Source organism: Stylophora pistillata, chromosome 11 (genome assembly GCF_964205215.1).
Source record: "Stylophora pistillata chromosome 11, jaStyPist1.2, whole genome shotgun sequence".
Lineage (NCBI taxonomy): Eukaryota > Metazoa > Cnidaria > Anthozoa > Scleractinia > Pocilloporidae > Stylophora > Stylophora pistillata.
In genome coordinates, this window is record NC_142529.1 from 22223035 (window position 1) to 22241014 (window position 17980).

At 40.0% G+C, this 17980-nt stretch overlaps 1 protein-coding gene across 1 annotated transcript; it reads left to right on the forward strand.

Moving 5' to 3' along the window:
* Positions 1-315: 315 nt before the first annotated feature.
* Positions 316-16887, forward strand: LOC148720635 (dedicator of cytokinesis protein 7-like). Its single transcript, XM_088739224.1, has 22 exons — positions 316-608; positions 749-873; positions 1677-1876; positions 2397-2484; positions 3065-3161; positions 3380-3514; positions 3753-3905; positions 4690-4752; positions 4964-5059; position 5284; positions 5689-5756; positions 6470-6513; positions 7138-7201; positions 7617-7784; positions 8385-8603; positions 9211-9345; positions 10641-10821; positions 11502-11647; positions 12611-12754; positions 13856-13980; positions 15302-15457; positions 15925-16887. Exons 1-22 carry the CDS (start codon positions 336-338, stop codon positions 15986-15988), a joined length of 2745 nt encoding a protein of 914 aa, XP_088595350.1. The 5' UTR covers positions 316-335; the 3' UTR covers positions 15989-16887.
* Positions 16888-17980: the final 1093 nt, after the last annotated feature.

The window sequence follows — 17980 nt, forward strand, 5'->3', positions numbered from 1 at the left end:
ACAATTCATTGAGCCAGCGTTTCGACACTCCTGTCTTGTGCCTTCATCAGGGGTGATCTGATGGTGCAACAGGAGGCCCTTTCATAGGCTTTGAAGGATCTCTTGTTGCAACGATCAGATCACCCATGAAGAAGGCACAAGAAAACAGGCTTTTAGTCGGTGATTAATATGATAATGTGTACATTGTAGTAAGCTATTTATAATGTTAACATTATGCATTGAATATTGCAGCGTGATAAATTTGATAGCATATATTACGATTTAACAATAAACATCAGCCAATAGTTGACTCCAACAGCATACGACCTTTCGGTTTTTCATTTAATTTCAGAGACATGACCCTAATATGCCAAGCCATAGACACTACACGTGACCTGATAGCCTGCCATGACTCAGACACCCGTTATGATAACGAGTCCTGTCGCTCAGCCGTGGCAGCTCTTTATCTGCCTATCGCTGGGTTGGTGGTAGGAGCCCTGCACCAACTACATGGATATGGTACCGAAGACAGCTTCAGCTTTACCCCTGATGTTACCATGGCGATAGCCACGTCCAGTATATCAACCTTAATGGGCTCCGATGACAACAGGGGTGAATTTGCTTCACAGGTTGTCAGCAAGCTTCTTGAAAGCTTTCCATTCTTTGTGAAAGAATGGAAAGCTTTCAAGAATTCTTTGTGAAAGCTCAGTGAAAATCTATCATGACACAAATGAACACTGCCTCTTTCATTCTTTGCTATGTTGTACAGAAAAGTAAACCACAGCAGCTTAGCCTTGAAGCTACGAGAAACCTGTTGGTGTGTCTGTTGTGGGTGCTGAAGAACATGGCTAGTGACGTGCTGAAGGATTGGTGGGCAGACCAACAGCCTGCTAAGTATGTCACCAACTCTCATTTCCTAGTATGCATTAGTCGCCTAACTTCACTGACTGTCCACTCTTACCCAGTTATATCTTGAAAGGGAATTTTGTTTACGGAGTCGTGGTGACGCGGTAGTTATTGGTTATTGCGCTGGACTCGAGTCGAGACGTCCAGGCTCCAGACTTGGGCTAGTGATTGTGTTGTGTTCGTGGGAAATATGCTTTGCTGTCACAGTGCCTTCTCCCAGGAGTATGAATGGGTACAAGAGCATTGTCAGGGAAGGGCTAATGGGGTATCCTTGCGAAGGACTGGCATCCTATCTAGGGGGGGGTAGAAATAGTCCTAATCCCTTCATGCCATGGAAACCAGGATAAGCTCTGGCTGGATAAGCCATTTGGCTCAAGTACTGACTTCACTTTCCAACCTACCTATGTTTCCCTGACAGTTCATTGTTTCTCATTTACACCCCTGGGGTGGAGAGAGGCTCTAGAACATGGGATAGTAACTCCGATTAGGGTCAACCCCGGCCCGAGTACACCAGCCGTGACATAGGATAATGGATCTCTTATGAGGGAAGATGTCATCTTGTCCTGCTCTGAGGAGGACTAATAAAAAAACCTGACCCTCTATGAGGAGCGCGAAATCCAATGGTTTAATGTTTTTTTTTTTCCTCACGGGACTCGGAATTATCTCTTTGTCCCACGCTCGTAACAGGAAGAAGAACATCTGTCTTCATTCCATTTCGGAGCTCCAAATTCAGGATCTCTGAGGGTTTAAGAGTTAGGTAGCTAAAATGTTCTATCGTGGTTCAATTCCAGACTAGGCTTGTTGCTGGATGTTCTCCGGCTGTGCATTACTCTGTTCGAGTATGGCGGCAAGGTGCAGAAGTCTTCGCAGTTTCCAACCGCTCCAAGACCGAAGGCGCAGCAGGATGTAAAAGCAAAAATAGAAGAGATGTTGCTTGGAAATAAGGGAGCCGCGAGGGAAATGATGCAGCGACATAGCAGAGTGACGTTAGGTAACAAAACCAAGTGATTAAAGAAAGATATGAACATTTGTCACAAAGGACAATTTATTGGATTCTCTTTACTAGGTGAGCTTCGGGGAACTCGTTAGTAAGGCGGGTGATATGTCGGGCCATTTGACAAGCGACTTATTCCTAGAATCAGCAATGACAACAATAATCTATCCGAAGATAGGAAAAGAAATGCTGGAAATTTATGACTCAGTCGATAGAGCGTGCCACTGCAAAATACTTAGATGCACGGTTGACATTCTCGCAGGGCAATCAAATTTTACTTTGTTCTGCGCTTAGGAAAATTGCTAAAAACAAACTGATTAGTTTCTGAAGAAACTGCTGTGTTACAGAGGCTGGAAAATGAAGCATTTAAAACTGGCTCACCCCAGCAAGCTGAAGTACTCAAACTCACACAAAACAAAACAACTCCGCAAAATGAAACTCTCGCGAATTTTCATGCAACACCATAGTCCTAAATGTTACCTCAACTCAGATTGTTTCGCGTTTTGTGTCCAAACAGAAAAAGGCCAATCACCAACTCCTGAGTCTCGATTAAGATGGCGAAAGGATCAAACACAGTGGAGACAGGCTACAGAGCAACAAGACAGGTGCATACCGAAAATGTTTCAGTAAGCCCTCAGAGGGTAGATAAATTCAGGGGGTCCAGCTGGAGGGATTTTTACAGGACGGGCGGGGTGGGGAGGGAGAGGCGTTATCATCTGAATGATGAGAGCCAAAGTGTTAGCCGTTACTTTGTATGAGTCGTCCAGCTTTAGTAAATATTACGTACCGTCTTTGGTTCGGAACCCTACCTAATTATAAAAGGAAGTTAGGGAAGGCTTTCAAAGACAAATGAATTTCGTACTGAAACGTTTTCTTCTCCGAGAGAATAGCAACACTTACGTTTTTGTTTTTGGGAAGGAGAGATGAGAGTTTATTTAGAGAGGGAGCGCTTTTGTATTAAAACCCTCGATAGAGGGTATTACATAGGAGAGCTTATTGGAGCGTGTGGGCTTATAAAAGAGGGAAGCCTCTAAGAGAGGGATGCTTACAAGACAAGAGAGCTTATCAGAGAGAAGGACTCCTTTCAGAGAGTGGTTTATCAGAGAGCGTTAACGATATTCGTGCAATTTCTTGTAGTTAAATCACTTCTGCAAATTTTTATTTGTTGTGTTGTTTTCCGTAAAGAGTACGTCCTGAAGTTGAAGTCAATGCTCAAATCGAAGGAGGGCTTGCTGCTGAGGTCAACACCATTGTTCTTGACACGCTTGAGCTCTTGGTACAGGTCAGTGTTTGTTGCAGTTAAGGACATTGTGTCAAGAGAAAATAAGTGGCGGCTCCTTATTCAGGCCTTTGAATATGCCATTCTTCCTAAAGTTGTCTATGTTTGGTCTTACCAAAGGAAATCTGTTTCGAGACGTCGGCATGAAGGCTTGAGTGACTTTAATGTATAGTCCTGTATTGGCCACGGGATGTTACTTAAGTCGAAACGTTCTTTTTCAGACGGTGTCTACCTCAGAGTCTCTGCGTGTTGTATTAAGTGGAATCCTACGGGTTTTGCTCCATTCTTTGAACTGTAACCAGAGTGAAAGAGTCCTGCAGAATATATTTGCAACGCAAAGATCAATTGTCTACAAGGTAACGTAAGATGCACGATCCTCGCAGTAGAGAGCGCTATTTATGCAAGAGCGAAAATCAAAATATATGAACTTCATATATCCATCGTAAGGTAACGTAAATACCTCCATGAGACACTGTCTAGAAGCGTAGACATCTGTAACAGTTTATTCGTTGGTTAGATAGCTGATGTCTCTATTGTTTTGTCGAGATATTTGTGTTGCATATAGACTGTTAACATACTGCTTCCTTTTTTTAGTTCCCAGAGCTGTTGTTTGAAGATGACACCGAACTTTGTGCAGACTTGTGTTCCAGACTGCTAAACCATTGCAGCTCTGCTCTTAGTAGTATTCGGACCCAAGCCAGCGCGTCACTCTATCTCCTCATGCGACAGAATTTTGAAATAGGAAATGTAAGTTGTAACTCTTCGGCGGACATTGGTGTTAAATAGTGCTGCTGCTTTTGTTTTGTTTTGTTTTTTTTCGTTCGTGTGAAACTTTGGTTTGAGACTATTGACCTTCTACAATAGGAAGCTTGAGCACAAATGTTTCTGAGAAACAGACGGCAACCGGAAGTTAAATTTCTCATTCCCGATGTTTAAAATGCTATAGCGACGACAGTATTGTCGATATATTTGCGTCAAAACGCGCTAAGATCAGTTTTCCGGTTGCCTTCCGCGTCTCGATAACGTCTCTGCTTAAATTCTTTATTGTATGGGAGACGTAGTGGCGGAGTTGTTTCGCCCTAGGGCCTGTTTTTTCGAACGTTCTGAGAACGTAAACCAAAAGAATAGAAGTGTGTGGCTTAACTAAAATACTGGTTCTTTTTGCTTCATTTCTCGTATATTTATTGTTTGAGTTTTAAATCCATTTTTACACCGCTGTATAACGTTAAAAAGAAAAACAGCTTTTAAGGACCGGTAACCACTGGGTCGTCCTAATGAACGAATCAGCGAATGTTCCAGGTTTTGAGTTCTGACCGTGTCATTATCACATTGACCGCTCTGACGAAGAGCTTATACTCGAGACGTCGGCTTCAGAAACCCTTTAAGGTCGCCAATTTGCGTTATAAACTCAGTTGATAGAACCGAATCATCTTCCAATACGCCCCACCAAAACAGCATCACGGTTTGTTTAAGAAACTTACCCCTTTACTCGTTTATCTGTTGTTTATTTGTACAAACGATTATTCTGTAGAATTTTGCAAGAGTCAAGATGCAAGTTACAATGTCACTTTCCAGTCTTGTTGGCACTTCACAAGTGAGTTCGTGAGTTATTTTGTTTCAGCTTATTTGCTAAGTTCACTACAACTATTGTTGTCAGGTGTGCCGCTATGATTGCTTTCAACTGTTAATTGAACTTTATTTTAGACCATCTAATTTTGATATGATTAGTCAATGCTTTTGTTATGATTCGTTAACGCTTTCCTCAGTGCAGTAATCGAAGAGCTTTACAATCTCATTAATTGCAGGCGTTTAATGAAGATCACCTCCGTCGGTCACTCAAAACAATCATTACATACGCTGAATCAGATCAGGGGCTGAGAACGAGCACTTTTCCGGATCAGGTGAATGTTCGCACAGCTATTTTAACCCTCAAACTCCCGAGTGTGACTAGCATCTACACTGTAATTTCCCCTTACAATGTCACCCCTAAATCAAACATTAATTTACGAGAGTAAAGGAAATGATCACAAACTCAAGAAGCTCTGGAGTGTCCAACAAATTCTCCTTGTCATCATCTAAGGAAATATATGGAGAACAGTTTGGAAAATATGCATACTGATGTTAGGGTGTTAAAGGTTGAAGAAGTATTTTTTCCCAGCCTTGAAACTATTTTGAAATTTTATTTATGAACGTAGTTTGAGGTTCGAAAGAGTCAAAATGTTTTTTGAGATTTCCTAAAAGTTCGAGGATGGACGTCCCCGCTTAGTAACCTCCCAGTAGTCACACATACCGAACCACAACGCGCAGTTCACCACCAGATGTTGCTCTAGTTATGGCAAATACTCTCGATTTGAGTCAAGAATCCCTTTTAGTCTAGCTTCTAACAAGGAGGAGGAAAAACAAAGGACTCCGTTTGCATATTCCATGAGCTTGTTTTATTAGTACTTTGCACAATAAGTCTTAGGATTTTGGTTTACTATCAATATTATTCTTATGTTGTGAGGATAATAACTTCCAATCTTCTCATAAGTCCGGGAGTCGGTGTTCAATCGTCACATGATTTTGTCAGACACAGTCAAAATGAAAGAGTATCAAGAGGTCAGTCTTAGAATTTTGAGTTTCTGTTTTACAAGGTTTTGATTGGTTATTTCGGTTCTGTGAAGGCGTTGTTGTGAAGGCGTTGTATTTTCCGAAAAAGAGTCTTGTAGAAGACCAATCACTGTATATTTTTTATATCTCAATTACTAACTTGCATGATTTGATCACTTAGTAACATGAATTTTTCTCTTCTGTACAAACTATTGACTTAAAATCTTACTCATTGTCCTTATATCTTTAGGCCGCGGTTCCCAACTTTTCTATTTATTGACGTTAAGGTTACGCTTTGTTACCAATTAACAAATGGTATACGTAAACACCACAGCGTACACTATTGAGTTATGGATACACGCGGGAGGTTGCTAAGCACGAAAGAAGCGTAAATAGTCTTTGCATTTGCTCACGTCAGCAGCGTACACCCATGGGCAAATGGGGGACGCTAAATTGACCAATCAGAGCGCGCGCTTTACTTTGGTTATGTTATAAAACTTTACGGAAAGCCAAGAAGTAGTTACTCTCCGCATTCTTCTTAAGTTTTTGGATAATTCCCAAAAATTATTCCAGCTTCCTTTATTTCTTATCACTACTCATCGACTTCACGGAAAAAGTAATTGGAAAAATTTGAGAACTTGAAATAGCATTTTAGTAACATATTTTTCTTGACTTTTATTAATACCGTTTTCATAACTTGCTATCCATTCTCATTTATTCAGGACCCAGAAATGTTGATTGACTTGATGTATAGGATTGCTAAAGGGTAAGTGATGTTCGCAGGATTTCTGATGCAAGTGCTCTTGCATTCGTCAAGCAAAAGTAATGAGATTGACTGTACCAAATATTGTGAACTGTTGTCACAAAGTGGGAAAAACTCGGATATTTATTTAGGATAAATATCAATGGCTTCCCAAACGCCTGATCGGATATCCCTTGAATGATTCGGACCTTCATCGCATGTCCTTTCCTTGCTGCACTGAAGTCGAGAGAGCTCGGGTGTATACCAAATTCTGTTGATGAAACTGTAAAGTGATGCTAAACGCACTATCGATACAGAAACTCCAAGAGAAAATCCACCTCTTCCCCGTGGGTAATTGCACCCCAGTCGTTCGGATTTGCCGTTTGGGTGCTTTACTAATGAGCTATAGAGGTATCGCTTAAGAGCAAATCCATCTACGCATATGAATTAGGTAATAGCCAGTGTTGTGATACTTTAAGGGAGGTTCTTAAAACACAGTCGAGGCAGGTGAACAGATGAAGAACGTAACTTTTTTATCTGTATGGTTATTTTGGCGTTAAGTGTCTCATTAAGCATCGTACAACATTTGTATTCCAGGCACTATTAATTGGTTGTAGCATTTAACTGTGTTCATCTTTTTCATGCTAGATATCAAAATTCACCTGACTTACGACTGACTTGGCTGTACAACATGGCTGCCAAACATGGCGAGGTACCAATAGTTTTAAGATACAGTATTGATTTATCAAAGGAAACCGGTGAAGCTCTATTTGGTTAATTGTTACTTCCTTTCTAAATTTCGAATTTCTGACAATGCATCCTGTTGAGCTCGCGAAATACAGATTTGCGTACAGACGAAGGAATTGCCGTCATATGGAAACCAAATTTCTCAATCTAAAAAGTCGGCACATTCTCTTAGACATTGGGCTGCGCGTGAACGCTGCACCAAGCAAAGGCGCGCCTCCATAATTGCAGTAATGAGTTAACTTTACACACAGGAAGTATTCGGCCAAGCTTTCAGTATGTGATCACTTTAAGTTCAAGTGCATCAAGAAACCATAATCTGACTGACCTCGAATGATGACTCGTTGTCGTATTTTTCCTTTTGTTGTGTTTCTTTTGAGCAGAATAAAGTGGAAGCAGCCATGTGTTTAGTACATACAGCAGGTTTGGTGTCTGAGTACCTGAGTATGTTGGAAGACAAGCCGTACCTACCCATTGGATGCGTTTCGTTTGAGAAGATATCACCGAATGTGCTGGAAGAAAGTGCTATTTCAGATGATGTAGTATCACCTGTAAGTCTTTACTTTGTCTTTCCCAAACGGGCCGCATGTGAAGCAATTTTATTCAGGCCCCGGTGGTTCATAGGATGGATAACGCTATCCAATGGATTTATATCAATCCGGTTGATAGTGCAGTACGTTCGGTGTGCACTTTTTCCGCTGGATTACGATTTATCCGCCTGATATCGTCATCTGCCTTTTGAACAATTGGGCCCAGGAATAGATGCATGGCTGGAAAATGTCTCCTCTTCTTGCATTCTTGGTTTTTGTTGTTGATGTGATGGTGGTCATTCTTCGTCAAACCGTGTTCAAACATGCCAGGTGTCAAAACCTTCAACTGTAAAGACCTTGGAGCTTATTCTCCCAACTGGAGATCACATATTTCTTTGTCGGGGAGTCCTGTTAAATTAGTGTTTAGTGTTTTATCGGTGTAAAATTCCCTTCTCGATAATCTCCGTAATTCGTCTAACTCTGTCTGCTCGACGGTGGAATAGAACTGCAAAGAGAATTTACCTTCCGTTCAGTTGGAGTGATTGGATTAAGTGAATGTTATCCTTATTATTTTCAGATATATTTATATTTTTGTTGACATATTTTGCTTCTTTTATTCAGGATGAGGAAGGAATCTGTACCGGAAAGTACTTCTGTGAGAATGGATTGGTGTTGCTTCTAGAAACAGCTGCAAACACATTTTTCCGATCTCATTTATTTGAATGTGTAAACGAGGTGTATAAACTGTTGATACCAATTCTGGAGGCAAAACGTGATTACAAGAAGCTAACTCAAGTTCATCAGAGGCTTTCTGAAGCATTCGGCAAGATTATACAGACGGTAATAGATAGCTCTTATAGACCAATATTCTCTCAGTATTGGACCGGGCACTGTCCCGAATAGTCCCGAATGATACCGCACTTGTGTCCCTTGGAACTTATATTGATTATACAGACGGTAATAGATAGCTCTTATAGACCAATATTCTCTCAGTATTGGACCGGGCACTGTCCCGAATAGTCCCGAATGATACCGCACTTGTGTCCCTTGGAACTTATATTGATTATACAGACGGTAATAGATAGCTCTTATAGACCAATATTCTCTCAGTATTGGACCGGGCACTGTCCCGAATAGTCCCGAATGATACCGCACTTGTGTCCCTTGGAACTTATATTGATTATACAGACGGTAAAAGATAGCTCTTATAGACTGCAGGTTTGATCATGTTTTCTATGAGTGCTGTTAGTAATTGAGGTGTTTGTGGACAGTCAACATTTTTTATCTTTTTTTGTATGCATACGTACACAAGCGCTAACTGGCTTCTTTAGACACCAGATTACTCTATGAGTTGAAAATAATTGATTCCCTTTTACTGGATATGAAGAGAAGTTTCACTTACGCTGCGATTATTTTGTTTTGTTTTTTTGTTTTTGTTTTTTTCCAGGAAGGAAAGCGTATGTTGGGAACATATTTCCGAGTTGGTTTTTATGGATCAAAATTTGGAGACTTGGACGGAGAAGAGTACATTTACAAAGAACCCGCCATTACAAAGCTCCCTGAAGTGTCGCATCGTTTACAGGTTAGTTTATTAAGCCTTATATGTGGCCGTCTTAGTTGAAATTTTCTAGTTCGTCAGTTACAATCCGTTTTAATCTTCTCTATCGTTAGCCACTCTTGTTCCTTCTAGGTTTATTACGACCACATTGGTGTATTTTCAACTCAGTTGTTTAAATTTTGTTGATTTTTCCAAGTTAAAGGTTATACCACCTTCCGAACTCAAATAGCCTCAAGTGTGTCGGATCGTTGCACCAGGCGGGGAGAGAAATTTTACCATTGGGTGTAGAAAGCAATCCGGGATTGCTTTTCCTCTTTTTTTGTCTTACTTCATTCTGTGATTGGCCCAAAAAAAACGCGCACTATTCTGTCAACCAATCAGATGCAATAGTAAATACTTTAGGCAGTTTGGTCTGGTTTACTTTGAACTGTCACTGTTGTAATTACTTTGGTTTTGGTTTTACAACTCTCTATCGGAAAGCGCTCTAAGTAGAGGGAGAAATAACCAAGGAACAATAGACCACTTTCATTAATGGCTGCTGGATTAATATTCCTTTGTTTAAATTTAAATTAGCCCTCCTGGCCTCGTTCTCCAGTACAAAATTGAAAAGAGTACATTATCTCAAGCGAGGCCAGAAAGGCTAATTTAAATTTAAACAAAAGAATATTAATCCGGCAGCCATTTATGAAAGTGGTCTATGGTCAGCAATTTTCACACTGACAGTGCGTTACCAACTGCCATAGCTCCTCGCCTTGAACTACTTTTTCTACTCCGGTTATGAACCCCCTCGGATATAGGCCCCCTCGGATATAGGCTTCCTTGGATATAAGCCCCTTTCCTATAAAGCTCTCTTAAAACCCTTTACAAAGTCGTATAACCCCAGGGCTTGGCAGCAGTTTCCGGTGCGTCAACAAGTTGTTATTCAAGCTGACAGACGATGGAATAAACGATAAAAAACTGACTGTAACATCCCAACGTTGGTTTTCTACAAGGAGAATTTGTCGTTGATACCAGCCTGCTTTGGTTGTTCGTTTTAAGAGTATTGCGTAGCGCTCTCATTAAAGGGGAAATAATCAAATAAACAATGGTCAGCATTATTCGCTCAGACAGTGCTCTACTAACTGAGCTATGTAGTCTCATATTCTTTTCTCAAGTTCACAAAGTAGTAACTTCGAACATCGTCCGACTAAACAAGCGAGTGATCTTGTATGAAGCAACAACTTGCAAAAAATTTTATCCAGGCCTTCACCTATTTGGTGTTGGAATTAAATTAATCAACGAAACAGGAGCTCACTATGGAATTTTTTTCTTTTTTCCAGGCATTTTATGGTGAAAAGTTTGGGCCAAATGTTGTGGAAGTAATCAAAGATTCCAACACAGTTGAGCAAGACAAGCTCGATCCAGAAAAGGCATACATCCAACTGACCTATGTGGACCCATATTTTGACGAATACGAACTAAAGGATCGAATTACTTACTTTGACAAGAATTTCAACCTAAGTATGTTCACTACACTTTTGACAGTCTATCTGATCTTCTTTTAGGCTTTCAGAGTAATTTTTAAAAGAGTGCTGAAACTGAGTATTCTGGAATTCCTTGTTTCTTTTTTTTTCTTTTTTTTTTAACTGTGCTCCCTGTTTGATTCAGAAAACTCGAACCGTCCTCTCCACTAATCAAATGCTGATGAAAAACCAGTTTCGATTTTGCAAATTCCGTTTTTTCCCGCGCCTGACGCAGGTTGCAAGTATTTATTTTGATTCGTTCCTTCTGTTGTCTAAGCCCCTTCTTGGTGTAGAAGACGCAGAGCACGTCACAATCGAACACCGCCTCCTTAACCAATAGCCCATTTTCGAATTCCTTTTTTTTCCAGGCGAGTCCTGGTGCTCATCCTCTCATATGATAATACATGCAAATGAAACTCGTTTTCATGCCAATGGTTGAGCACCAAACCTCGTTTTGAGAAAAAGGCCAAAGGTAATTCGGAAATGGCCTATGGATTTCATTATTTCCTTTGTTTTATGGTCGTTTGTTTTCTTTTGTTTTACATCAACTGTGTCTTCCACACCAAATATGAGCCGTTGTTAAACCACTGTTCTGATCGGTTGTTCAGTTGGGTTTCACGGCCAGCAATCAAGAAGTGCTCTATTATCCCTAAAGAGATTGCGTTTTTAAACTCACAGGAAGGTTTATGTACGAAACTCCTTTTACACCGAGCGGGAAGCCTCACGGCGAACTGGTCACTCAGTACAAGAGAAAGACAATTTTGACTGCCGCCAACTCATTCCCGTATGTCAAGACACGGGTCAATGTTGTGCATCGTGAACAGGTCAGTTTTGGGTTGTTTTTTGTTGAGGTGCAGCTGTTTTTCTGCCAATCCACATGTGCGCATTTGGTTGCCTTTGGCAACTCTATTTAAGGAAGAAGTTTTGGCTCAGTGAGCTCAGATATGACGTTATTTTTGCCCGTCCCCAGCCTCCTTTAAAGGCGTTACGTCATGATATTTATGGCCGATTTTTGCGACAAACATGATGACATTTAACTGAGAGGAAACCAGAGAAGATCAGTTTGGTAAGATAGAAAAATAAATCAGAAAGCAACAAGAATGGTGAAGTATGGAGAAGATGGACACGGATTGGGAATGACCCGCTTAGCTCTTTAACACCAGCATGTCAGTTCTCTCTACAGTATCACCCCTGAATTACACATTAAGGTCATGAGAATAAATAAAATGATCACCAATTAAAGAAGCTCCTGATTGTTAAACGAATTCTCCTTATTAGCACCTAAGGAAATTTGTAGAGAACAATATGGAGAATATGCATACTGATGTTAGGGTCCAGGGATTGTGGTTTGACGTTTCAAGACGCACAAACCCTTGACCCAGCTACTGTACAGGATTGATTTTCCTGTGGTGGTTCTTAATAAGAAACTTGGATGATCAATTTATTCTGATGAGTCGAAATTTCTTTCTCGAACGCAATAAGTCATTTCCGAATTAGGTTTATGCCTCGCTTTCAAAACGAGGCCTGGTTCTCAACTATTCTTTTGAAAATCAGTTTAATTTGCATGTGAGTAAAAACTTATAATCGTATGAAAGGATGAGCACCAGGACTCGCCTTGAAAAAGAGGCCAAAGGTAACTCGCAAATGGGCTATTGCTAGCTATTAAAAGCTGCAGGCGCTTAACTTGGTGATTCTTAAAGCATTATAATTGTCAATAACAGATCAACAGACACTTGTTTTTCTTCTAACATTGATTTATAACCGTCCACTTGATTGACATGGTGTAGATTACGTTGAGTCCCATTGAAGTCGCCATCGAGGATATGGAATTAAGGACAAAAGAGCTTCTGAACGCAATCAACCAAGAACCACCAAACCCTAAGATGTTGCAGATGGTGCTCCAAGGTTCCATTGGCACTACTGTTAATCAGGTCAAATGTTTACCTCTCGTTTCATTGCCACTTTATTTTAATCTTGTCATGATTCTCAGTTAATCTATTGATCGTAATTTGGTTTTATCAACTGAGTTGATAATGTTAATTGCCACCGTAAAGAATGTCCAAGCTGACGTTTCGAGCACTAGACCTTCGTCAGAGCGAAACGTCAGCTTTGAAACTCTTTACGGTGGCCAATTACGTTATCAATTCAGTTGATAAAACCAAAATTACCTTGTTAATCCCACCGACTCAGAACCACAGTTTCTTTAGAAACTCCCCCCCCCCTTGATTCGTGGATCTACTGATAGGTCGATCAGTCATTCATTTTGTCTGTCCGTTCGTGCATACCGTAAACTTTCGTCTATAAGCTCCATCACTTATATCCCGGTGATAAGCTCACCTACTTGCAAAGAAAAAAAAAAACAATCCGATAATACCCCCCCCCTCACACACACACACACACACACCCCTGATGTAAGCCCCCTTCTAGCTTGATAGGAACTTAATTTATTATGACTTTTTTGTGCTTAATTAAGGACCAGTAAATGCAAATTTGTGTTTTCATCAACACTGCCATAGCTCGTTGTGAAGCACTTATTCTACTCCGCCTATGAGGCACCTCGGATATCAGCCCCCTAGGATATAAGCCCCCTAGGATTTAAGCTCCCCTGTTAATAATCTCTCTTAAAACCCTTTACAAAGTCGTAAAACCCCAGGGCTTGGCAGCAGTTTCCGTTGTGTCCACAAGTTGCTATTCGAGCTGATAGACGATGGGATAAACAATAAATAACTGACTGTAACATCCTCACGTTGGTTTTGTGGCACGGAGAATTTTTCGTTGATAATAGCCTAGTAGACGTTTCAATGTAGTTCTATCCAGCCCAACTGCGATTGGTTGTTCGTTTTACGAGTAGTGCTTAGTTCTGATTTAACCATGATTGTCAGTGTTCATGTCAGGTCTAATAAACCTCCTGTTTACAATCACCATTCTCAATAAAGTGATAAACTATTGTTTTGCTGGATAGCAATATAGTTCGTTTGAAAATTAAGGTTGACTTGTCTAACTGTCGCTTGGGTGATGTGCTGTATTTACAGGGTCCTCTAGAGATTGCTTTGGTGTTCTTGTGTCACGATAAGGACTCTGAAGATGGCGCAGAAACGCCAATGACCACGAAACACCATCACAGACTAAGACTCTGTTTCAAAGAGTTTATCAAGAGGTAATGCTAGTGTGTATAGCCAGGCAAACAACAAAACGAGACATAAAAATCAGTCAAGAAGCACTTTTTGTGTGTAATGCAAGACTCGAATGATTAAGCAACTCAACCGAAGTTACGTGCATTACAAGAGCTAACGAGTGAGCAAGAATCTTTTTCGTGCAAAATAAAAAGTGAGGCTTTGGATGGGCAATCGCCATATAGAAGTTTGAAATAATTATAAAGTTCCCTTGTCCCCATGTGTTTTTTACTGCCTTTTCCAGTTTTTGGATCACCAAAATTCCCATGCAAACCCTACAACAACCTAATGTAACTAAATTCCTTGGGGTCTATATTGACGATCATCTCACCTGCAAACACCATATCAGCTATGTATGTAAACAAATCGCTAAATCAATAGGTATTATATTTAGGTCTCGCTTTTCCCTATCCTCTACAACCAAACTCACTTTGTACTACATCTTTTTTTATCCTTATATCGTCTATTGTAACTCCGTCTGGTCGTCCACATACGTATCTAACTTAAATAGAATTTATTATTTGCAAAAGTGAGCTGTGCGGGCTATCACCAACTCAGACTATCGAGCCCATTCTGCTCCTTTATTCTCCAAGCTAGGAATTTTACTTATTTTCCAAGTCAATACGTTTGAACTCGCCAAATTTATGTTTTATTTCAAAAATAACTTATTGCCCCATTGCTTCTCAATCTTTTTGTAAGGAATAGCCAAATTCACAGCTATGGTACCAGAACAGCCAGTAATTATCGAACGCATTTGTGCCGTACAAATCTCAAGCAATTTACAATTCTCAACCAAGGTCCTAAAATTATGAACTCTCTCCCTATTTCAGTCACTCGTTCGTCAAACTTTCTCAGCTTTAAGACGAAATTGCAAGAGTTTTTACTTAAATAATCACTAAAATTAGCCAAGCCGCACATTCGCAGCACTTTTTCTTTACTTGATTTATTATTGTAAGTGAGGTGGCTCTCCCATAAGTCCGGTGGCTTCTTGGGTCTCGTTGCCTTCTAACTGTTATCGCTGTAATTAAATATTTTTATTGTTAAAATAAGGCAAATAAGAGATAATGATGATGAATATTTTATGCTATCCAACTGGCAGCATTTTTGATCTTGGGCTAACTTTGCTACATTCGGGTATTTGTGCGGTGCATTAAAGTTCATGTAAGACACCAAATATCACGTCAGATACCGTCACTGAGTGCACTTCCTCCGAGCATACCGCAACCGTCTGACTTTATCACTCCTTAGAGTTATCAATACCTCAATCCTTGTAGTGCCTTAAAACATTTTATTGCTGTGTATTAGGTGTGGAGATGCTCTGCATAGGAACAAGCAGCTTATCGCATCTGACCAACGTGCCTATCAGAAAGAACTGGAAAGGAATTATACACAGCTTACCGAACAACATGAACCTCTCTTGAGGAACAAGTATGGCACCTTACGTGGATCCACCAGGCAAAAGTAAGTTTATTTTCCACGCTGGTGATACACGATGGTTATTTTCGGTGGTGCTACTGTTGCTGCTACGAGTCTAAGACGAATTTAACTTTATTAAAGGAGATTATGCTGAAAATTATCGAACTCCTCTGCCTTTAATAAGCTTCCTACCTATTACTTTTTAATTAAATCTGCTAGCGTTCTATCACAAATGCTGCAATCTGATTGGCTAGATACTCGAAGTAAATTCCGCCATAGACGTGAGTAGCCCAAAGGTGCGCGGTTGTAAACAAAACGAAATAAAAGCATGAGGTTGTCTTGATGTTATAAACTGAATCAATAAGATTTTCTGCTTTCGATTTCTGCGCGAAGCCCACAACAGGTAACACGCATACAAATCTCAGTGGAGCGAATAATCTCATTGCTAATTGCTATAACATGTTTTTATATGCAACTGGTAAATAACTGCGCACTTTGTTATCGTTTTGCAGGGAAGGATCTGCCCTACTGAGGAAAATCTCTAAGAGTTTTAATACAGGACACAGTGTAGCTTAACTTAAAATTCCACTTAGAGCCTTACCTTTACCAAGTCAATTTTGTATGTTTTAATAATTGGAATTGATTGATTGATTGAGTGATGGAATGATTGATGGATTTCATTCTCTGCAGTCTATGAACCTCGTGTTTGAGAAATTTTTTCGAAGTTGGTTGTACGAACAGTTCACACAAAAAAATGAGAAACTTTTCTTTTTTTGATGGGGGCCTAAAAGAGCCCCTTCATATTCAAAGATTCCTGTAAATTTAGGGCATTAGCGAACAAATATTTTCCCAACCGCAAGATGTGTTTTGTACTTAGTGTGGTCATCAAAGAAAGGTAAAAAAGACAGTTTTTAGCTTAATGTGCCAACAATCCTGGCCAAAACGTTTGGAGAAACACATATCCCTTTTTATGAGTCCGTCCCGTGTTTCATGAGCAACTTGCGTTCATATTCTATCCACGAAAACATTATTCCCTCCCTCTTTCCCTTCCCCAACTCACACCATCTGTGTTCAACATTGTCCAGGGCGGGAGGGGTAAGTACCTGTTTTGCCATTTACAAGGTGAAGCTATAGTGCCTCAGACGTTTTTACCAAGATTGTAGATTTTAGAGGTAAACACTCTATTGTGAATATTGTACAGGTACATGAAAGTAAACAAATTTTTTGGTCAAAAAGAAAATTCTTTAATTTCGTCTGTATTTGCGGAGTAACAAAGCTATAAAATTCCCGCTCCACACAGATATAATGCAATGTTTCCAATGTTGGAACGGATTTGTAATGTGTGGCTTTTGTTTTTTTGAAATGTGCAGTAAGTTTTGGACAGAGAAATTAAAAGTCCTTTGGTTGATCAACTTTAGAGAACAGTTTCTTAAATAAACTGAACTCAGAAATGAGTGCGAAATGTTTTGGCTTAACTATTGTTATTGTAATTTTTTGTTACTTCAACGCCAAAGACGCGACATAACATATCTAAGGACACTGGGACGGGCATTGAGAATTGCGCACAACTACATGCCCATAGGCTTGTGAGAAATTATGTTATTTTTTATCTAGGAACAATTTCTATCTAGCGAAAGGAATATCTGAACTGCAAACAGCAACGGTGACAAGTTGGTGACTTCACTCGACTGGGGATGCGTCCGAGACAATAGACATATTTAGCACCGCGTTTACGTAAAACGTGAGCGGCAAAAGTGACCTATGTCACCTTTTTTCCCGCCATTTTTCACGTTTGCCGGTTGCGGTTTCACTGTTTCTATGTGGAAGTACCTGTTAAGCGTTTGCCGTGCACGTAAGATTTTCTTCACTTTTCCTCTGACAGAGTAGAAGTTAATTGCCGGAAAAACGGCACTAAAACTCTTCTTTGTAAATCGTTCAAGGGTAAATTATTTCAAGTTGTAGTGATTTTCATTTATGATTATAAAATAATGGACAAAGTACTCGCGTTCTTATTAGTTAACCGGTCTGTTTAGATAAAGTTGTGACGTCACCCTTCTGATGTTTGCCGGCACAATTTAAAAACATCTCATACTCAAAGCTTTTGAAGTATTTGCAAAGTAGCTTCAAGTAAAAATAACAAAAATTAAAAACGGAGAAAGATTTGTCACATTTTGATTTGGGTTTAGCTTCCTCCCTGAGCCCAAAGACAAAAGAAAAAGGAAAAAAAGAACTTCAGTGTTTCGCATGCGTTAATAATCGTGAGCTAGACGATCTTGTCGAAAAACCTTGCGCATTTTTTACATTTTCCAAGGAGATTTTCGCTTCTAAAGTTCTCGAATTCTTCCACCCCCCCCCTCCCCCCCTTCCTGCGCCTTTAGATAACAGTATGTAAAGACATTAGTAATAGTCAGCTGTGGTTATGAGCATTATCGAAATATAACAATAGGAAATCCACACTCATGAGATGGAAATGATCCCACATTATTGATTTCTTTATTAAAGGCTTTTTCATGACGGTCTAATGTTCTATCGAGACATAGTTCACCTGAACGTTATGATAATTCTCAA